Source organism: Bolinopsis microptera, chromosome 4 (assembly GCF_026151205.1).
Source record: "Bolinopsis microptera isolate Bmic1 chromosome 4, MBARI_Bmic_1.0, whole genome shotgun sequence".
In the NCBI taxonomy this organism is placed as follows: Eukaryota; Metazoa; Ctenophora; class Tentaculata; order Lobata; family Bolinopsidae; genus Bolinopsis; species Bolinopsis microptera.
In genome coordinates, this window is record NC_087075.1 from 8869356 (window position 1) to 8892908 (window position 23553).

General features: G+C 37.0%; 2 protein-coding genes across 7 annotated transcripts in view; both read left to right on the forward strand.

The window, feature by feature from the left end:
* On the forward strand, positions 1 to 22973 carry LOC134814131 (DNA damage-regulated autophagy modulator protein 2-like). Of its 6 annotated transcripts, none has more exons than XM_063822172.1 (8): positions 1 to 192; positions 623 to 690; positions 851 to 993; positions 1877 to 1931; positions 2811 to 2939; positions 10217 to 10308; positions 13704 to 13820; positions 15685 to 16173. In XM_063822172.1, exons 1-8 carry the CDS (start codon positions 14 to 16, stop codon positions 15754 to 15756), a joined length of 855 nt encoding a protein of 284 aa, XP_063678242.1. In that variant the 5' UTR covers positions 1 to 13; the 3' UTR covers positions 15757 to 16173. The 6 variants fall into 6 exon arrangements, with proteins under 6 accessions (XP_063678242.1, XP_063678239.1, XP_063678238.1 ...); XM_063822169.1 differs by lacking the exons at positions 10217 to 10308; positions 15685 to 16173 and adding exons at positions 9208 to 9299; positions 21687 to 22973 and having other exon boundaries at positions 2 to 192; XM_063822168.1 differs by lacking the exon at positions 15685 to 16173 and adding an exon at positions 21687 to 22973 and having other exon boundaries at positions 2 to 192.
* Positions 1 to 23553, forward strand: part of LOC134814051 (eukaryotic translation initiation factor 3 subunit E-like) — an 88891-nt gene that overhangs the window by 2392 nt on the left and 62946 nt on the right. The gene's annotated exons all lie outside the window — the stretch shown is intronic.

Genomic DNA, 23553 nt, shown 5'->3' on the forward strand with positions numbered 1-23553 from the left:
AATTTAGACCAAGATGGCTCCCCCTCCACATTTGCCTGTACAATGCAGCAAGACGATGACCGTGCAAGGATTTGGCAGTTTACTGGGATATCTCCCCTTTTTATTGACACTGTTGATAGGGGGAGGTATTGTTATGTGTTATTGTATGGCTGTGGCGTATGGTCACGTAGAAGCTGCTTTTCCTTATATCAGGTATTAAGATTTTAGAGTTTAGGATAAACTTCATACTGTTCCTTTTAATTAAATAGTGTCTCGTAAATTGAAAAGAAGGCCTTCAAATATATTGAAGTCTTTGTTTAGATTAACCAATATAGTTCCTGGAAAATTGATGAATTATTAATTTGGGGGTTTGAGCACTTTTATTCCGGGGGATTAAAGATCTTGCTGGCTGTATTTTTCTTAAATAACTCACAAGAAAAGCGACCTGCGGAGTGAGGAATGTGGTAGTTACTTAGGAAAGAACGAATTCGTACACTCAAATTATTTACAGTATTTACCGGGATAACTCTCATCGGAGATCCTTTGATAAATTAAGAGTAAATATTCCGGAACTATTCCGTAAGACACTGGAAAATACCCCAATAATATGAACAACTAAACTTAATATGATTTACTTTTTCAGTGACACTGGCACGTTCCCTCCAGAATCTTGTGTCTTTACTCTATTCCTCAACTGTGCGGCGGTTGTATGTGAGTGAACTCCCGTTTTCTTTAAAATAATAGATCTTCCAACTAGATTTGGGTGTGTGAACGTCCCAAATAGAACTACTAGCTTAACGTGAATCTGAATGTTTATGTCGTAACTCACAATGGTAAATTGTTAAACACATTATTAACTGTTAAATTTCAGTACTAGCGATATTCACGCTAAAGTACCTGCACGTAGTACAGTACAATAGACAATGCAGTTCGGCGGTAACAAGAATTAATACTGCTGCTCTCGTAATCGGATACGTCGCTGCTTTTGGAATTATGGTAGTGGGTGCCTTCCAGGTTCGTTCATTCCATGAATCAAACTTAATTATATTAGCTTAATCAAGTTTTTATCTATATAAATTGTTAACACATAACTGTAGTTATGAACCAAATGATTGAAAATAAATCTCTTTGTCTGTTATATAATCCAAAAATGTGTAATCAAATTTCTGAAATTTTAAAGCTTAATAAATTTATCATAAGTTATTCAAATAAATGCAGCAGTGGTATGGCAGTAATTTTAAGTCGATTTGAACACTTCGGGTATTTATAACCACTGGACCAGTTACAACCTTACACCGTGCGTGCTGCCGAACAAAATCACGCTTAACCGTGTTTCACAATTTTAGAAAATAACCTCGTGTGTTTCACATTTTTAGAAAATAAGTTAAAAAATAGTCACACGAACCTGTCCCGCCTGCTCCCCACCGCTATAAGCTGGACCGGACTTCCTAGAGTGTCTTGAAAGTGAACAATGGATATTGTTGGTGTATATCTACTGTTGCAATGTCTATTAGTTAGAATGACGGGACATGATTACATCTGGCAACATGTCAGTATGTAAAGTATTGTAACAGATCCGTGACACTTTTAATAGTGTAACAAGTACCTGAATCATGCCAAGTATCTGTGTCAGTACTTCTGCGGAGAAAAACCCCGCCGACTGGCATTCAATTTTCTGTCGCTATATTTCAGTAAAATAAAGTTAAAAACGGAAAGCAGAACTTACAGACTTGGCGAAACCTGCCTTTGTTCCCCTGTATAAATTAGCACGTATTGGCTATTCAGTAGTGAAGGGTGGGGCAGGGACCAGTAGCCACATTGAGGGGGAAAGTGGAACGGTATCTTGTGAAGTAACCGGGTGTTCCCTACTTGCTTCTAACAGACGTCTTCTTTTCAGGAAACTAACGTATTGGCAGTGCACGTTTTGGGGGCGATGATGGCATTCATTGGAGGTAAGTTTATTTGATCATCTCGAGCTGCACCTGCAGTACAAATTCCTTAAATAAGTATGTACTATAAAAAGTGCTCGTCCCTTTGATCTCGAACTTTCTACCTGTATCCCCGGTAGGGCCGCGTAATTTCTCTAATCACATTAAATTCTCGGATCGGAACATATTTTCATTATTTTGTGTTACAAATTTACAAATATTGTATATTGTATCCAATTGACACCAATTTGGGAATTTACCGTTGACTTAAGAGCGAGAAGCGGAGACTCTTCACGTCTAAGTGCATGGTTAGCAAAATCTTTTACAGGCCTCAAAATAGATAAATCCCCTTTCTTCTCGACGCTCTGACTCACCACAAATTATGCTGAATAAATCACCAAATTTTTCCAAATTAGGATTTGATCGGTTCTGTTTTCGTTCATAATAACACTAAGTATGATAACGTGAGGACTGAGGAATACGACGAGTGTAAAATATTCTGTAATCAGTCAAGCTAAGAATCTGTCAACTTTCCCCGAAAGATTCTCCTCCCATTTTTTCATTTCTCTCCATCTCCTAAAAATTACATTCACCAAAGTAAGTGTCTTGAAAGAACCTTACACGTGCACTCCTTCCCTCCTTCCGTGAACACATTACGTCTCATATTCTGAATAGGACAATACCGTACGTTTATCCTGTAACTCATTCGTGAAAAGAAAGTTGCCCTGAAAAGAACTCAAACAGGAAACTTCCCCTTCCCGCAATACGTGACCTTATTTTGTTAAAAACATTTCTAGGCGTCAGTTCCGAGTTCAGACGTCGGGCAGAACTCCCCTCTCAACTTTAGAACACGTGACTAAACAAACCTTTAGAACACGTGGCTAAACCCCCAACTCTCCTCAGGTACAGTCTACATGTTCCTGATTGCATCGCTGGGATTCCGACGGGACGTTAACTTTGGTGTGGACGAGCGAGGGTACGCCAAGGCTCGACTCTTCATGGCATTTCTCTCCGCCATCAGCTTTATCATCAGTATCCTTTTACCGCAAATAAGATAAATAAAACTCACCACGTTTAACACACAGTATAAAATTAGGTGTAGCTAATTGGAAACGGCGGACTATTACCAATCAGCTATTAAAAAATCTGTTGTCCCGACTAGTTAACAAATTCTCCGACCCCGGAAAAGGGTTCTCACCGTGGCCTCATTAGTGTAGTCGTCTGGTTGTAGTTGAGGTATTGTTCCGTCACAACGTCAATTGGTGAAATACCTAGCACTTTACCTGCATTGTTGACCTAATCTACGGTCTGGAATCTCAGTCAGAAGTGGCAATTTCGTAATGAGCTCTTCTGAGAAATTTCATGTATTTGCGAGTATTTGAGAAGGTGGAGTGATATGGCGGGTTACGTGCAGTGATATGGTGAAATTGTGCGGAAAGCGATTGTGGTGCTTAGAAGCGCAAGTGTGAGATAGTATGACAATGATTTGTGGCATACTTGTAATATTCCGGTTAATCTTGGTACTGGGTGGGACTGGTCAGAACAAATTGCGTGTTACGTCACACACTTTTAGTCTGCACTGTATGTCGTCATTGTCGTCATAAAAATGAGAATAGATAAAAGTGGCGTATGGTTTAACATGACATAATGAGAATTTTAGTAGATTTTAAAATGACATACTGAGAATTTGTGAGTAACACTAGAGTAAAAGTGAAAGTGAAACCAGTGTGAGAGAGAAAGTGAAATGCCTTAACATGTGATAGTTATAATAACAGCGTCCATAGCAAACTCAGTGTGGGAGGCGAGCCCGGATAATCCTAACGCTCTTCTCTGGTCTTCTAACGACAAGGTGCGAGTAGTGGTATTGAAGTGTGTGATTAAGTGTGATTAAGTGTGTGATTAAGTGTGATATACTATCGAGCTTGAGTGAGTGTTTCTTCACATTGATGTAGTCTAACAATTGTCAGGGAGTGATTTTATAGCGACTGCGAAAAGTACTCGTCACCTTTTGCGGGTGCAATGGCCCGGTACGCGTGGCAATATTTCATGAACTTGTAAAACTTGAAACTGTGCGAATTAATAAAATTCCTACAATGTTAGTAGATTATCTCTCGTAGATTTATCCAGATTCAAGAAAAAGATCCAATTCCAATCTCTAAAATGAATTAGATCTGTCTTGATCACAGTCCCCTGAATACTGAGTAGCAATGTCACACGTGAATGATATTAAACGAAACAGGGCTAAATCTAATCTCGTTTCCAATAATCTCCAAATCTAACTATAGGGTCTATTCAGCCTACACTATTATATTCTAGTCCGCACTATTACTCTATTCTATTAAAGTCTGCCCCTCGTAATGATCTGCACCCTGTTTTTGTCCGGGCTCCTGTTCATGAGTCTATTCACGTCTGTTGTACTCAGACTTTGTCGTTAGTGTAGGCTGAGTACCGTAATTGGTATCACGTTCTGAGTAGTTTCCAGTGTCTGAATTGTAGTACTAATATTGATACAAAATACAAAAATTAGATTAGCATTTAATTTGAACGGAGTATGCTTAAGAGTGATTGAATGTATGATTTGGTTGTACAATGAGTACATTCAATATTATACTTAAAGCTGTAAACAATCATGTTTGTTACATGACATGAAATTTGTTTCACGAGGAATATGATTTTAACACAAGTTTTACCATGATACGATAGTCAATAGCACATGATGCATAAAACAGTGGTGAATGTTTTAAAAGTATGAGGTTGAGTACACAAGTTATATTACATAGTTTCTGGTGTGTTAATGATACATTACATTACATTCATTATTCCGACACAGTATGCCGCCGCGGGTACATAAATTCAATAAACAGCTTCCATCCAAGCTATTGAAATATGGGGAACATTCCTAGTTTCAAATTGTGTAGCTGCATGGGGTTCTGTTCTGATAGCGGAGCACTTGACTGTTATTTATCTCTGTGTATTGAAATTGGACACTAGCGTACAATATCCCAGATAGCTCAATATAAGCTCAAAATAAGTTCCTAAAGGTACACTTTTCATCTCAGATAGATAGTACATGGTAGAAAAATACATGATAGAAAGTGGAACTTCCAAATCCTTCTCTTGCAAAATTCAAAAGCAGAATATTATTTAAAAAATAACCTTTCCTCGTGAATGTGTCACGGATTTAATCTGAAAGCAGCTAAATTTAACAACTTATCCTTCTTTTTGAGGAAACATAAAACTGGTTTCGTCTCCAGATTTCTCTACTCCTCGTTATTAAATTTGCACATGTGGTCACATAATCAGCCCACGTAACTCCTACAAGATAACATACCCTGACATCACTGGTAATTTATTTATAGGGGCACAAAAACACGGGTAATTTATAGTGACTCTGTTTTTATTAAACTAGGGTGGAAAGTATAAGTCTGTTCATGAAAATTATTAATAAATCGTTGAATTAGCATAGTTTGATGAATTTAGACATATTCACAAGGGTGATTGTCTGCAAGTTGTTAATTAAAATAAATTGGATAAACACTTCACAGTTTGGAGGTAATTGTGGAAAATTAATTATGCAGGGCCGCGGGCGGGAACATCAATTAAAATATGAAAATAAGTGTTAACTTATCCCCATAATTTTAAATTTAGAGCGCGTATTTTTGGCCTTAATCAACACTCTAAAACCACTGAGTAATGTCTGTTAATGTAGAGCATCTAAGTACGTGACTAAACATGTCAGGCGAAGTAGATAGGAAGTTGAAAGTTAAAGGTTTCTCTGCTGTAAAACAGCCGTCTAAATAGCGGAACTATTTACACTGTTATCAGTGTTGAAATATACCAAAATTTTAGCCGGAGATTAAGTTTGTCTTCAGCATTTTAAAACTTGGTAGGGCTGTATTTTATATTTGGGCTGTGGTAAGCTGTGTTTATTCTTGAATTGTGTCAAGAATGAGAAAATTTGTTCAGAATTCAGTCGGAATCATCGACGTGTTAGACCTGAAAGTTAACACCTTAAGTATAATTCTTAGCCTCAAATTTGGAATTGTGAATCTGTTTCTCAGACAGGAAACGAGCCTTACAAAAGTTGAAAACATTTAAGTTTAATCTAACATTCGCATTTACATACAAGTTAGTATAATAACCAGTTAAATATTTTCAATTAACTGAGTCTAGACATTATGAAGCAAAATGACCATCGGACATAATGACGCTAAACCAAGGATAAGCATCAGGATCCATAATAAGGAGCCAGATAAGGAGCCAGGATAAGGAGCCTGGAGCATAAGGAGCCAGGGCATAATGCCGCTGGAAATAAGACGATACACTGCTGTGTTTTGAGGAACAATTAGAGGCTCAATTTCGTGCAGGAACACTTCTTATACACGCGCAAGGAAAGTGGAAACCCGTATTACATATTATTATGTCTCGTACATCTATCTCAATTACGTTGGTGATCTGACCGCTAGTCGCCTCCTCAGACCCTAAAAAGCTAAAACACGTCCACCAGAACATACCGTATGTTAGCAGCACTGCCCGGAACCCTCACTCCAGACCTCCAAGCTTTGGAGCTCCCAGTTCCCCAGTTTGTAACTGCAATATCAGGTGACCTGACTTTCAAAGGCTCCCCACATTTACCCTTAACTTTATGTTACGCATTTTTGCAATCAATTGTGTCCGGGTAAAAGTTTTAACCTGACTTTTAAAGTTCTGGCCAGGTTGGCGGGAGAGCCCGGTTTCGTCTGTAGTAATGTGTCGGTATTTGGTATCTCTTACTCCGCTCCCACTAACCGACCCATTCACCACAGTATTCTCTCCGCATCCTGGCGTGGGTTTTGGGGCTTTTAAAATGGGGACGGTTCCGTGTAGACGGCACTGTAGACTAAACTTTGTTTTTAAAATTAAACTCTGTTCTTTTCAATTATGCTAATTTTAAAAGTTGAAAATCGGATGGGTTTAAAGTACGTTAACGATTATTGTTGGATAAGCATACGTCGAGATACTCATTCTCCGATCACAGTTTTATGAGTTAATAAAATTTTTCAATTCTCTGCATATTGAAGAGAGATTTTATGTACAATTTGCAAAATTTGTCTCTGAAAAATTGAACTTTACAAAAATAAATTTAATATAATTTTACTGGAATTTTATATAATTTTACTAGAACAAATTTAATATAATTTTATTCCAAAACACATTTAATTTCCGCTGCTAGCTAACAACGTTCTGTAGAATAATAATTTTATCGTCCTCCACCACCTCCCCACCAATACAAACAGTCTAGTCAGGCGAAATGTAGGTATTGTTGGCACCGTCCTACCGAAGTCAATGAAATTACTTTAATCGCTGCAGTCCCCGAGAATTATTAGGGCTGATGGGCAGCCTGCCTCGAAATAATCGTTCACTGTTCACTTCCTACTAATAATTGTAATCAACTAATCGTTATCGATACTTCCAGACGAGAGGAAAGATTAAAATTTGGAGTGTGAAGGATTGTGATATAGAAGTGGGGGGATTATGGGGACGAAAGTAGGGATAATTGGGGATAATTGGGTTGTGTGGGCGTAAAGACGGGGTATAAATCTTAAAACATGTTGCATGTATGTGGGGTGATGTCAGACGGTTAGTTGGGTATTTATCTGTATAAATAGAGCGGGATGGATTACATTTTATTAGATATAGCCATTTTGGAAAGGTATAGGTATTTGGAACCAGTATTAATATGGCAATGTTTACATAGATTTAAGGAGTAATCAGAACTTGAAAGAAGGTTTTAAATGAACATTAATTTCTTATTTCCATTCATTACTCTTGCCGTAATATTTCTTAACAACGCCTAAAAGCTATCGGAGTTTCTGCATGGTCCCTTGCCCTTTGGGAACCATCCACCGTGGAGAAAACTTACCAAACGTGGAGTTCAGATGACAAGGTCGCTGAACTAATAACTTTAATAATGCATTTAATTTACATTTAATGAAAACTAATTATAGTAATAAGCATATGCGCTGAATAGACCTGACTTTCCCTGTGAACGTTATTATTTGCAGGATTACTTGGTAGGTTTCCGTTAGAATGCATGGCTTATTATAATCAAAGCACAACAATGTTTCGAAATAATACGTCGGCGGCTGTCTTGAATTTTAATGACTTGATAAACTTAAGGCATGAGTCAGGCTGCTGGCTGCTGTAGGTAACCACCGCGTCATAAATCAGCCTAGACGCAGCGTTGCATTTCGATTAATCTTGATTAATTGAGAATTTCCACACCTAAGAGTTTATGTGTTATGAATCTTCAAAAATAAAACTGCTAATTTGACGAAATGTTATTCCCGATTCCCGGGTTTTTAAAGTGCAAGAGTCCGTATTTACCAACAATATGGAAGCCGTACTTTGGACGGGTACAACCTAAAATCTACCGGTAATATTTCACATATTTCAGATAACATTTCACGTATTTCAGATAGTATTTCGCATATTTCAGCACCACAAACAGGTCATTTAAATTCCTGTTCTACAATAGGAGCGGTTAGGTGTGAATATCATAGTGTGAACAAACTTTCTATTTCCGTAAAAATAGTAAAATAAGGGATAAGACACCGCAGCAGTGCACCTTTTTTAATGCCAAACGCACAGTCCTGCTTTTAGGATATTTTAAAATATAAACTTAATTTTGTATCAATCTAAAAGTTAAGGATACGAGCCTCGCAGTCTTGTCCGCAGTCGGAGGAGGTGAGAACCAATTAGCGTTGTCAGACAATTAATGATAGACTTGTCAGAACAAGCTAACTCCACAAGTTGACAATCAGCATTCAGCAAATATGTCTATACAACTAACAAATATGTCTCGCAAATTTGCTGTCGTGAATTCCTGGAGCATGCAACACGTGGATACTGTCTTTTGTACATTATTTAATTTCAATGTTAAAGTGTTCACTGTTTTAACCTATTCCTGAAAACGTACACCGGAAACGTCCATTGGACTGTAAAGTTTGAAATGAACCTACATTCTAAAATAAGGTACACGTACTCTAGTTGTACACGTACTCTAGTTGTACACGTACTCTAGTTGGACAAACCCTAAAGTTCGACATTGTCGAACCTGGACTCTAATTCAGTTAGAGTGCTTGTCGATCCTAAAATAATTCTAGAACACGTTTTAGAAAGAGTTTGCTTAATTTTAGAATTACTGCAGTATGTTCGAGATGAACAAGATATTGTATCCACTAGAGCATTATAGCATTATTAGATAATTTAATTGATTACAAAAACAATGCCAAGTTATTGCCATCTTAACTAAACAAAGTGAACATAACGACTGGTATAGCAATTGGTATGTGGCACCTTCAACACCAGTACGATCACAAACAGCCTCAGCTCTGGAGTAAGAATGATGACGTAAGTCGCCAGTGTGTCTTAAGAGTGTCTTGATCCTGGTCAGGTGTAGACGGATGTAGTCGCTGCAGCCGCCTAGAAAACCGGGCATATTTTTGTCTTATCACCATATAGACCGCCTAGATTGGCAGCAACTGCCGACGAAAAATATTTCAAATCAGCTGAAACAGTCGTAGCAGCGGCTGCATCCTTACGCAAATCATTTTTGTCGTAACTTTTGACCGTAGTTATGGCAAACAGTACACGAATTATGAGAAGTGTGGCTTTTGTCAATGAATTTGCGAGTTTTGCTTCTGGTGAAACACAGCGATAACTTTATTATGTGTTGTCTACGTTACAGTGTAAAGTGTAAACTAGGTGACAGATTCATAAATCTCGTGATTCCCAGTTAGTAACTTAGTAATGAATTTCGTGTGGTAAATTGTTGTTTTAAGTATGATAATATGTGCATATCTTTAGATATCCTGTTATATTTATAACATAATATATTATTCATATATTACGGTTATTACCAAAATGAATGCCTAGTTGTTCTGTAAAGTGTAAAATATGGTGAATGCGAACTTTTTGTTACAACACAATACACATATTGTATTATTTAGTTATTTAGGGGTTCCTCGGAACTCACTTGCCCGTGACTGTACTGCACACTTTATTTGAAATTAATGCTTAACATAAAAAGATAAAACAATAAAGTCTCATTGGTAGTTGTCGTGAATAAAACTATTGTCTAGAACCGTGCTTGAGAAATAATCATTGAATGTAATTACAGCACAAGAATCCCAAATAACGTAATTATTTTCAAGATTAAAACATGAATAGGTTTAATTTTATGAAAGATTTTGCACATCAGATCGTAGGTAAAACACCAAATTAAAAAACATGTAAAGTTATGTTGTCTTTAACGGAAACTAAAATAGTGATCATAACAACAAAAGAAGCATTTGAATTGTGGTATTCAGAGCATCTCAATGATGATCGTAAACCTCAGCTCTGGAACAAAAATGATAAGGTTAGTCTACCAGTGAAATGGAAACTTTATACTTAATAGCACATATAAACAAGTTATATAAGTTATATAAGTTGTATTAACAAGTTATCAACTACTTGACTTATTTGTATTGTGACTGTGACTGAAACTGACCTTGCCAAATGTGTTCATGCTGAGATGCTATATTGGATTGATTGGAGACATTGTTTGAATACCCGAGTTTGGAATAATAAATCGTAATAAAGTACTCTACTGTGGTTGCTACTGCGTGTTATATCTTGTTTTGATCGGTGTGTGATCTTTGCTTTTATGCTAAGTCTAGTGATTTCTTCCTCTTTAAATACTCTTTTAATGCTGTTTCTTCTTAGAAAATCGGGATAGTCAAGTTAAGCTGTGTTCATCACATTAATCATCCAAATTCACAATGACTTAAAATATGCAAAACGTTTCACAATCAAAATAATCATTGATTACCAAATTCAACATCGGCCAGATCCAATAATTGTGCATAAAACTGTACAAGTCATGATGACCAATTATTAGCCAACATTCCTTCAGGGTTGCCATATCCCAGAGGCAGGCAGAGCATCCTCATTCCTCATGCTATCCTTTCATGGGCCATCTAGGTCCAGCCTAGACTCTTAAAAAAACACAAAAAAAACCCTAAAGTTATGAAACCTTAACTCCAACACATGTATGACAGCTAGTTGTGTAGCGTGGTATCAGTGGGTCCCATTCGACCCCGATTCAAAGTCCAAATTATGGAACGAGCGTGATAAGGTACCTCAATGGAAACGGAGCCCGCATCTCTATGTAGGGTTTATGTGTTGATTGTGTCAACGTTTACTAAGGGCATCCCTCTGATCAGGGCCAAAAGGAAATCGCGGCATGTACGGAATCGCGATTTTTCCCATTATTTGCGACAAATTTTATGTGTAGTTTAATGTATAGCCTGATAAATTACGCGGTATCGCGATTTTTGGCCAAAATAATCGCGAAATCCTTCTGTCCCTGACCCTCTCTTTCCGGATAAACACTACAAAACACGTGTATTTTCCACGTGTCGGCGCAGTAGGAAAGGGGATTTGTTGCACGGGGTACATGTTCGATTATAAGCCTTTATGTTTCGTTAAAGTTTCTCAGTGGCATGTTATTTCCTTCTATAGACACGTGTATTTGTTGTTTGGACTTGGTTCAGTCCAAGAACCATTGAAATGAAACCTTTCATTCGCCATGAAATCTATACCATTTATTTCCGTATACGATTTCTCCACTTTTACTAAGTTTTCCTTGTTGATCGGTAATTGGCATGAGTATTGTGACATATTGGGGGCCTAATTTTATTAGAACTTCCGTTTTTTTCTTAAAATTTAACACTGTGTCGAGGTCGCCAAATTCGATTTTCCTCTGGAAGTCAGATGTTTACTTCTTTACATGTCACCTTTTGCATGTCTGTGTTCCATGAATTTAGAGTTCTAATATTTCTCATTGAAAAACGCCGGGTAATATATCAAATTATTCCCAACCGAGGTGGTATCTCCATGTTTTTTACGGTTTTAAGAAAAAATCATTAGATCACGTTCAAAGTAACCAGTTATAACACCCGTATAACAACTTGTTATATCCAACGTTTCTTATCAGTTATTCTACAATCAATAGCTGATAAGAACTGAACAAGTTTGTACTAGGCGCACCCAAGTGTGCATTATAATATCAGTCTTAACACAATCTGCGGTTACCTACTGATAAAATCTTGGTCGCTATCACCCAAAAAACGCTCAGATCAAATTTCTTTCTCCATAATATTACCGCATAATTGACCCTCTAATTTATAGGATTCTCCCACAATCATTCCTGGATATGTTCTCCCATAATCACGACAAATTCCCATTAATGAGATTACAACCCATGGAAATCCTGACCAGTAAACTTGGACTACGCTCTAATAACGGTCACGTTTTAGTGTGATAAAAGAAAAACCGTGACCAGACATCGCATAAAATCATTGGGAAGAAATGTTGCAAATTCACCTCGTGTTTTTTCCTTCCGCTGGAGTTTAGTAATATTATTTACGTCATCTTATGCAAAACCGAGTTGTCAGCCCTCATTTTCCGACCCTGCACGAAAATTTAATAAGGTAGGTAATAAGGTAATATATTATGACGGGGTAACATGGTGGTGTGGTGAATAACATGTATTTAAGAGGGGTGAGTAATATTATAAGTTTAAAAGCAGGCCAATATGTCATAGTAGTAAACCAGGCTGATAAGTAAATAAGTATCAAGTAATACGTCATGGTACGTGTTACTGGTGCTGGTTTTCCAATTTCTGCAATACTTTCGGGAGATTAATTTTAATTAAACTATTTCTAAAACCTGTCTATCAGAAATTTTGGCTAATTAAACCGCAGGCGCTGGTTGATTACCACCTGCCTTTTTGGTGATTAGATAACTTAATTTACAATTTTCTCTGGATACTTGAAGCATGCGTGCAGTGGTCCGTGGAGATAAATCCTGAACAAACATAGGAAATTGAGTTTCTCTTTGAACTTGTTGCAATCAAGGTTAACTGATGAGTATTTTGGGCACTAATTCCCTCTTCAAGTTTCAACAATCAAGCTCATCATGTTTATAAATCTAATCTGTAATTACCGGGAATTTCCACTCCAATGAGAATATTATGATTTTTACTTTCTTCTAGCGGAACTCAAACATATTATACCAATTTCAAAGGAAGGCGCATTCAAATTACCCCATAATTATCACCTTTCTTCTCGGAACTTCAGTGCACAGGAAGTGAAGCATTTCAAAACAAACCCTTGAACTCTCAAAGTATATATAGTTCTATCTATCGATTATTCAAAATTTAAAATGTTTGGTTAAAAAAGTAGACTTATTTTGTCAGACAATCCAGTTTGGATAAGACCTGCAAGTCAGTGTCATCTCATCAAATTACTATATCTTGGCACGGCTTCTCGCGCCAATCTGGTGCCGCTTTGGAATGTTTTTTGAGTCTCATAAAATAGTCTTGCGTTTAAAACTCATAAACTGTCGTTTTTTGCATGCTCTACAGCTCTACCTGTTTGCTGGATGGATGAACTGTGAATGAAACAAGATGAACGCCCATGGCTCGTCTCGCTCGATATATAACCGGGCTAGATTTAGGGCTAGTTTTAGGGCTAGTTTAAAGTGTTATGTCTAGTTCTACTGATTGTTAACTGTTATTCCTGCATGTTTTCTGTCTCCAATTGGTCAGATCATCCGTAAATATCTCTTGAAACGCCAAAAACAATGCATGAACGATTCCAAAACAATACTAAAACCGTACTCATCATACTTGTAAATACTTGTAACTTCGCAGACTGAAGACAACTCAAATCTAAGTATGCTAAGTATGATTAATATAATTCTTTACAGGGATACAACATACATCTGGTGGCTACAGCATTTGAGTGGGTCATGGCCCTGGACCTGCTTGCATTCCTCATGACATTCTCACAGGAGCTTCACATTATTCAGCTACAAGTCGTTTTGGTAAGTTAATATTTTGAAACTTTGATTTGGAAAAATTATAAAGTTCCTTTTTGTACGGCAATAACCTGTTTTATAACTGTCTTCTGTTTGGTTTAAACAATCATTGCTGTATAATTTGGGTCTTATTCGGGTCTTATTGTCCTATTTTTCTAACTTTTACATTATACATAGTTTAGTAAACTTATAACTAGATAGCGTTAAAAACACCACAGAGTTAAAATGTAATAATTCTCCCAAATAATAATATGTTAACATATCACAGCACATAAAAGACGGTCTAGACAGGACAATCTCACCACTTTTAGTGTCCATCTTAACAAAGAAAAGTTATTATTTATCGTTTAAAGAAAACAAATTGATTGATTGTCATGACAGATTAGGAGAAACTCAACCGGAGAAAATTACCACCAGTTAAATAACTAGAGCATTTGTCAGAGTCCTACGGGTAAGATTTGTTTGAGGGGCGTTTTGAAGGTTTTACTCAGTAAGCTAATACATGTGGTGATGTTGTGGGCGGTGGTACACTCAATTAAAATGAATTAATTAACAATGAATGGAACAATATCGGTCATTTATTTTAGAAATTAATCTGGACAGCAATGTTATTTTAGTGGACACACAAACGTGTATTGCCTCCCTATCTGATATATGTAGTATGTAATATGTAGTTATTTATGTGGGGATGGGTGCCAACAATTAGGTCCCATGCCACCACCTAGGAGAACCTCGAGTATGATAACGTGCAAACAGGAAATTGTAAATAATAATAATATTCGTTTTATTATGGCTTCTTGTCTGCTGGAAACGTTTTAAGTGCTAGTGAGCACTTACCATTTATTATTTACCCTCCAAACGTTGGCACTGCAGCCCTGCAGGCCTTGAGAATAATAATCAAAACCATGCCAAAGTCACGCACATACCAATTTCATCAAAAGAATCCCCGAAAATAGCATATGGCCTCGTCTAAATGAATCTGATTTTAATTTCACCCGCAACTGGTATTTTTAGCAGGAATAATTTCAGACATCTTACCCAACTAGGCCAGACTGACCTACATTTTTAGCTCTTTGAAAACTGTTTTTAGTCGTTTGTTCCACAGTTGGATAAGGAGAGCATGTGATTAACCCCTTTCAATAAATCAAGGCTAGTTTAAACGAGGAATTATACCAGCAGCAGTTTACATGGGATTAAAATCGTAAAATGACATCAATAGTCTATATATAATATATTCATCTTCCATTTAATTTGTTTTAGGAGCAACTTTCGTGATTTATGGCTCAGCGTAAGAAGAAACCATGGTATCTTTTCAAAAACTCCCGCCTAAAATTCCTAGCTGATCCTGTTTTAAAAGCAAACTATGAGCAACTCTAGATTATCCTAATTTTACTGCCGGAATGTGTCGATGGCAGAACGTCGGCAAAGCTGCAACAGAGCGGCGGCAGTACTCCGCCAGTACTACGGCAGAACTGAGACTGTACTAGCGTGCAATACTGCCAGCGTTCTGCCGTGCAATACTGCCAGCGTTCTGCCGTGCAATACTGCCAGCGTTCTGCCGTGCAATACTGCCAGCGTTCTGCCGACGACCAAAAGACGACCAAGCTGACACCACCAAATTACCCTTTCTAATTCTGTAAGATGGACCCGTCAAAACCATTTGCTTCTAAGATATACCCATCAAATCCGTTTGTTCCTATGTTAGATACATACTAATACAAACTCCCAGAATAGTTGTAACTCCCAGAATAGCAACAATTCCCAACTAATTTCACTGCTAGAACATGCCTCTATATACTGTCACCCCACTAAATTACCCATACCGTGGATCTGTCAAACTCCGCAAGCAACTGACACATGTTGATTACAGAGTCGTCTCACCGAGTTTACTACGGGATCCCAGGACTACCAGAGGAGCTTACTCAAGCAGATAATATTGTAAAGCAGATACATGTCAAGTTACAGTATTGTCACGTGATAAGTTACAATATTATCACGTGACAACTGAACTAACAACTGGATAAAAGAATACAGCTTACAAGCACCATGATGCCGAGCACCGCCGCTGCCGCCAAGCGACACAAGGGTACACTCCACCACAACTCATGCCTGATTCGGACTCCAAATCCACGAAGAGAGTTCTATGTGATTCACGAGAACTGGACTATTATTGACAATTCGGGCTTTTCTGAGAGAGACTACAACTTAGAGACTAGAAAACTGAGCCCATATGAGAAAGTTGTGTTAGGAGCTAGGATCTACTAATTGATGCATGATTGATCAATGAACTGTTAATTTATTTTCATTTTAATGTTTTAATTCTATTATAATATTATGATACGCTTTTTTATAAAATTCATTTCGAGTGTTTTTGTTGGTTATCCTAACATAATTTCTGATCTCGTCGTAATCCAACTCTTAAATTGAAATGGAAACTGGAAAACATATTTTGGGTTCTCTCCAAGTGTTCAAATGACGCTTATAAACAAAAGTTCATATACCGGAAAGTACCGTCCGCGTCATCGTGCCCTACGCCCTCGTGCCATACTCATCCGCCATAGTGTCCACCGCACTTGTGTCATCCGCCCTTGTGTCCTGGTATCTGTTTAAATTTCATAATATCACAAGATTAGTACCATTAAATACCAGTTGCTACTAGGGAAACTGATTACAAGTCAATTCCATTCCATCACTATACACGTACACTCGCAGAATTCCATTGTCTGCCATAATGAGAAGAAATGTCAGTCAGGTTTCCAGAAACTGTTGGTCGGGGTGCGCAGTTGTTAGGATCAAACCTTATTACTGGGACTAGTACCGGAATATGTGAGACAATCTGACAAGGCAGCTCTTCGACAGGCCTTTGTATCTCGCTGGTGAAGGCTGTAACTGGTGACTGGTGTTACGGTTTTAACCGAGACGCAGTCTACCAGTTTAAAAGCTCCGAACGTGTAAACTGTGAAAAGTGTGAATTTATCCGTTCTTAATTTTTACTTTTATGTAATTTGTTTTCAATCATTCGCCCCTGAATTCAAAGTATAGATAGACATGACTGTGTCTTCAGTCTTTGATTCGGGATTTTCTGTGAAGTCTGTGAGTATTCATACTGGTGTTTATTAAAGTATTGTACGATTTTGTCTTACAATCGTAACTGGCTCTGATTGGATCTTATCTCACAGGATCCAATGGTATAACCGTCTAATATAAAACATTTTCGTTTCAAGTCTCAACCTGGTCAATCATGAAAACCTGTGTATTAAGCAGGGATGTCGAGAGTTTTCTGCTTGAAAGCAGAGCCGTAGCCAAAATATACCTTGCAGGGCTTCATTTAAGGAGTAAGCCACCAAAATCTGGGACCTTTACACTGTTTTAAGTGCCTGTGGAGATTAGGCAGGACACCGGCAATTCTTTAGGAAATCCAGGTTTTAGGAACGGAATTTGGCAATGAAAGTTTATCATTAAAATGAAATATTCAATAAGAAAAGTAGACATGGATTTTAGAACTCTGTCAGCAGCCAGTAACATGAACTGACAGTGTCCTTAGAGTAGAGGAGCACACCGGCTCAAGTAAAGGCTCTCAAGTAAAGGCTCTTTAGAATATTTTACATTAAATACGACTTGTGGGAAAGTGCTACATGTGTATTACTATTTAGAATCTAATCGATCTTAGGTCTAACATTAACATAGTTTTTACAGACCTTAGAAAGTATGTTATTTAGAAAAGGAAATATGGTGGACTTAATAATTTTTAGTAGGCTATATCGGTTACAATATATTTCGTAGACATGGTTAATGATGGTGAAGAAAGCCATTATAATGAACACAGAAATGTACAGACATTCATGAAATCGATACGATAATCAGATAATCGAATGACAGGCCAAGAAGAATTTTATTGAAAAAATGACCCATTGTTAGACATTGAGAGCTGCCCTAAAAATGAATCTCCAGAAAACCCGGAAAATTACTCTGCTGCTCTGTTTTGGGAGATCAGTGGATATGAATATCACATTTAAAGATAATTATACGTCTCTATTTCCTACCACAATTTCTAAAAAACTTCCGATATCTAATTATCTGGAACCTTTACCCCACCCTTTACCTTACCACCGATCTGATTAAAATATTGAGATGAAAATGTCCATAATTTGTTCTGAAATTTACTGAGGGGAATTAGGCAAGATTCGGTATTTTTTCCCTGGATGTCTAATGAATTTGAGTTCCTTCGGTTCATTTTGATGTCTACTGTCTACTTGAATATTTCTTATCACTTTTTTCCGGTTCAAAAATTCAAAATTTGTCGCGTACACCTTGTCGGCGGATCCATGATCTCCACATGATCCGAGTTTTAAGATTTTCAAATTCAAAAAGGGATTTGTAAATTTATGCACTCGCTTGAGTGGTCTCATGATTGCAATTTAATGCTTGTGATAACGTTAACATCAATTTTAAAGACACCAAGGATAATTCATGTCAGATGGAATGTAAAGTTTTAAAGTCCCAAAATTTAAACAGAAACGTTCGCAAAATTTTAGGTAATAAATGTGATTTTCTCGTTTTCCATGTATTTATTTTCATAAACCGATATGAATTTCGGATAAACGTTGAAAGCTACTCTCGTAGGTGCGAAATCGATGTTTTGGTGGCTACGTAAGTTTACTATTCGCACCTTTTGAACTCCAGAAAATAACAATTTTCACATGTTTATTTTCTCAAGTTTAAGGTGTAAAAATTGCAGATCGGTTTCCATCGTACCATGACTACTGGTCAGAAGTAAGAATCCTGTTTACAAAGAAAGAATATGGTTAAACTTGAGGAAACAATTCCCAGGCATATAATCCTTGAATAACCAAAGGTGTAAAAGTCTAGATTATAAATATAAAGGTGTAAAAGTCTAAGATCGGTTATTATTTACAGGTATATAAATAAAATCATCTCATACAGTTATCTCATGGTACTTAAATTCTTAAAGACAATTTCCTCCTTCATTCCATGCACACATAGAAATCCAACATACAGAAAAGCTAGCCCCAAATTGTGAGCTACCCCTTTCTCTTTTCGAAGACCCATTTTTAGCTTGACCGTTCCGTAGGTCACCGTAAATCACTTAAGTTCATGTAATTCGATGTTTACATTATATTTATCCGTAATAATGTTGAGGTATAGTGAGTTTATACTACTGAAAATTGATAGAGGTATCTTTGGCGGCAAAGTTGAGCACTTCATTTGTCAATTTTCTTGGCAAAAGGGAACTACCATTGAATTCTATCTTCCATTCTATGTACCCTCATTATTAGTTATTATATTGGGACAAAGCATAATGAAATAGTAGTTTTTCATTCTCCGCCCAGGTATTTATTTCAAACGTGACAAAAACTGGGATGTTCAACTGAAAGGGAAGTCGAAACCAGTTAAAAGGGAAACATATGGGTCCAGATTGTCTACAAATAAATTCTCACGATCCATTTCATGAAATCGATATGAGTCTACGTTTAAGCTCATAATAGGAGGCTTGTGGTAACCTGTAAAGTGTTGTTTTGGCGACAAATCACGAAACATTAAAACTTGCATGGCTTTAATCTCTTCAATATTATGTCTAGATAAAATACGTACAGAACTAATCGAATTCGATAGTCAGTTCCAGCATTATATGTATAATCAAAAATAATGGGTCGTGGAAATAAAAGTTTTATTACCAAACTTTTCATCATTTGAACGGTGTTCAGTCTAACACTTGAAATTCTATTAGCCTATACCAGAGGAAGCACTGATTCTATTCAGACCTGGTCTATACCCATCTTGTACTCACCATATCTGATTGAATTATCAAAACCAAACTAACACCTCTTTGTGCTGAGCCACAGTTCACACTTACATGTACGTCTAGTGTATTTATACACTAGACGTACATGTAGTTATAACTATATGAGTTGGTCAGATTGTGTTGGATACAACAAACAGCTAGTCTAACAGCCATGTAGATTGGAGACGGTTGACGGTATTAGATAGATAGAGGGCTTCGGTCTAACAAGACTATCATTTTTGTTAAAAACAAGGATTATCATAATTTATTTGCATATAGATGGTGCTAACAGGAATCCACCAGGACCCTTTCTGCGAAATTGTCCTTAAATCTATCCCCAGCTTTTTAAGATTTTTGTTTGTGGTTTTAGGAGCTATAGGTTTTAACAGGACTTAACCACACAAACGGAAGCTTCAAGATCTAATGTAAACACAGCAATGATTATATCGATTGTTATGGTCATTTGGCTGAGTTCTGGGTTGTTGGAGGGGTTATTTTAAAATCCATGCAGACTCTTTACAGACAATCCTTTTTTTTCATTGTTAAAAACTAAAAAGTTCGTCTTCTTTTTAAGACTGAACGTCTGCTGGAATCGGAAACCACATCCTGAAAACATGAAATGCTTTTAGGTTTGCCTGTTTGTGGATATTTAATACTTAAAATTCGTTTAAATGATCCAAGTCATACTGTCATAGCTCAATTTAAACTCGAAAGACTGGAGACTGTGGTTAAGCAGCTGTTATTAGATTTGATAGAACATAATTTGAAACCAGTTATAAAATTTTCAAAGCTTAATGCAATAACAATTTGAGTCACGTTTGAAAAAGGGAATCGTTTATCATAGTCGTACTTTCCAAGTTATACCTGATCGAAAACAACTTTTATTTAACGTGACCGGCCATTCAAGCTCCAAGATTCATTTTTCCACGGTTTAATTAGCTCAATACAGCCATCTCAGTAAAAATATAAAGATCAGGATTCATTCCTTGTATACAAGGAAGCTCATATAATCTGATATAAGCTGATATAATCTACCAGCTGATGACTTTGGTTGAGTCCTGTATTCAGAACTTGGTGATCCGTTCTGGGTTGATCATCAGTCACCATAGATGGAGAAATTCAGGAGAATCGCACTAGTAACTCGGCTCAGATCTGTCATTTATTACGGTGCCTTCCAGCACACAATTTTCAATTGGCCTCATGGGGTCATGATTCTGTCCTGTCAGATTTACAATTTAGTTCTAGTATTCCAGATCTATTTCAGGGCTGAATCAGTGGTCTTTGATCGGTTCTTACTCGTCTGGAATCTTAAAATGTGAATGATTTCCAGGAAAACAAAAGAGATGTTTTTGCGGCAAAAAAGTTGGTACCGGCAAATGAATACATTTTTACCCCTGGAATTAAGCAAAATTATAGACTTCTGACTGTCATTCATTACATTAAAGTATTGATTAAGAATAATGACATATGTGGATCTACAACTCTATCAACAGTAACCGACTGAACTTCAATCGATTTTACGATTGTATAATCAGGTTATCCCAAGTCGTTCGTTACTTAGTAATCATTTAAAGTACTGCTATCAGCAAGTAACCTATTTACCCGTCCTCACCGAAACCTTCCACCAACTTGGAAAACCCCGACCCTCCCTGTCACAACCATTCTCCGAGATTCTGTAATACTTAAACTTAAGCTGATAATTGAGAAGATCATCAATTGAGGGCTGTAATCAGTAGATCTACCCACATACCTGTATTGTACCTGATAATTTTGTAAGTATAATCCCTTAAATTATCGGCAAAAATGTGTGCAGGGTGCAGCACCGTTCTAAAATTAACGGCACCTCCCAAAAATTCTAAATTGTCATCTCGCACCAGCCGCTGTTCGACAGCTGGGCTTACTGAGCAAGTTCCGGCATCATTCCGGCATCATTCAGCATATTCTTGTATCATTCACTCGCGAGCCGTGACTGTCCTGTCTTGACACAATCGCCTCAACACCAATCCATTATCACCTGCAGATGGCACTTGATAATTACCCAATTAATTAACCAATTATATAATTACCAGGTACGGCACCCCCTGTGCAGCATATTATCAAGTCCAGCAGTCTCTGCTAACTCCCAACATACCACTCAAGACGTCCTTCTTGATACAGATAATGAATTGTGTGAGTCATGATGAGTGATGATTATTGTTGTTATATCTAGACTATCTAATATAATGTATTGTGTAATGTGTATTGTGATGAGTGATGATTAAAGTGTTAAGCACTTCGCCACAGTGTTTTTCACAGTTCAGTAAGTAGCGTTGTTATCATTATTGTCAGCTTACTTGACGAATAACCATATTTCTGCTATCTTGAAATTTTAAGAAATCATTGCATCATTTCCCACTGGTTTCTGGTCATTGACAAACTAATCGGTATAAAAAGTAATTTTTCGTCCTTCTAGAATCTAGATAAGAGAACTTAATAAAATTTTAAATCGTCAAGTAATATGACAATAAAATGCCTTGTCGAGTGTCTGTATTTAATGTCAACAAATAGATGAAATAAATAAATAAAAGTAACCATGGAGATTGGACGGAACTTACCATGGAGAGGGTACGACGTATAAATTTATTTTGACACGTGCTAGTGATTATCCAATCGGATCACTGCTACAAGCTGATTCACTGTCACGTGTCCAAATAAACTCACGCCCCTTCCCAATCCCCATGGTTACAGTCAACTATTAGACCCATCAGTCTGAGTCAATAAATATGCTCAAAGTTTATTAAGATACGTGAGAGTGAAACAGACAGCTGGACTGGGTCTACTGACCAAATGTCTGTCACCTCGATTCAAGAATGATTGATTTTTAGATGATTATTTGTATTGGACTGAATTAGAATGTTTTGTTACAATGTTTGTTATCAGTTTTGGTCGGCGATTGCCGCATAAAATGAGTCTAATTGAATGAACGGGGCTTTTGTTCATGATTGATCTTATGATACAGGTCGTTTAGTTGACTGAATTGTAGACACCGTGTCAAAAATGTTAAAACTAGTCGGCAAGATTATCATTAGGGTAACTTAATTTTGTCTGTAAACGATGATAGTGGTCAAAAGTTTGGTTAATTAAATAAGTTTATGTACGGTATTTTGCATTATGCCGAATAATTATTGGTTTTTCGTGAGCAAGTCGTTGACAAGGATGTGTTGGAAAGAAGTGTGATTGTTTCCAGAAAAAAACAGTGAGAATCAAATTGAATTATGTGTGTGGACGAGTTATGTTTATAGTTTTATTAATGATTTGAAGTTGATTATTCTCATAATGAATTTTATTATATTTATACCTATTATCGTTAGTCACTACTATTAGGCACTACTAATTGTTACTATAGTTACTATTTTCTATACTCATTACAAGAGCTGTCCCTAACAAACACTCATGATAAAAGCCTCGAAAATACCTAAGTACAATGATTCATGATTTAGAAAACAAGTATCCATATTGCATATTCACAAAAGATTAATCAAAAGGCAAATTTACCCCTATCCTGTGATTAATTTCGTAGTTCAGAGGCTAACCGACTGCTATAATAGTGTTCAAAGAGGCTGTCACACCTTTGTCTATGACATTACCTTTTTAGCATTGCACGTTTGCAAAGCTTTGAAGTGAGATTCTTTAAGTTTTGTCGGAGGAAGCCCTTTTCTGGCGGCGGGTGCAAATTTAGTTTCCTTGAGTGTTCCAAGTGAGCCGTCCTGATGAACAAAGTGCATCTTAATTGGGCACCGTATTTATTTTGCGTTTGATGACGTTTAATTTGTCTCTCTCATTACAAAGGTGCCAAAATTATGTTGAGGTTAATTGGGCGGATCGAGCATGATCAATTTGACCCGATCAATTGGTGACCCTGGTTAACATGACTCGAATTTTGGTTTACATCCAAAT

Bases quoted from the DNA above. Each gene is read 5' to 3' on its own strand.
- LOC134814131 (XM_063822167.1), top strand. From the start codon at position 14: ATGGCTCCCCCTCCACATTTGCCTGTACAATGCAGCAAGACGATGACC. The intron at 193-622 runs GTATTAAGATTT...TTACTTTTTCAG, and splicing joins GCTGCTTTTCCTTATATCAG to TGACACTGGCACGTTCCCTC. The intron at 13,821-21,686 runs GTAAGTTAATAT...TATAATTACCAG, and splicing joins TTCAGCTACAAGTCGTTTTG to GTACGGCACCCCCTGTGCAG.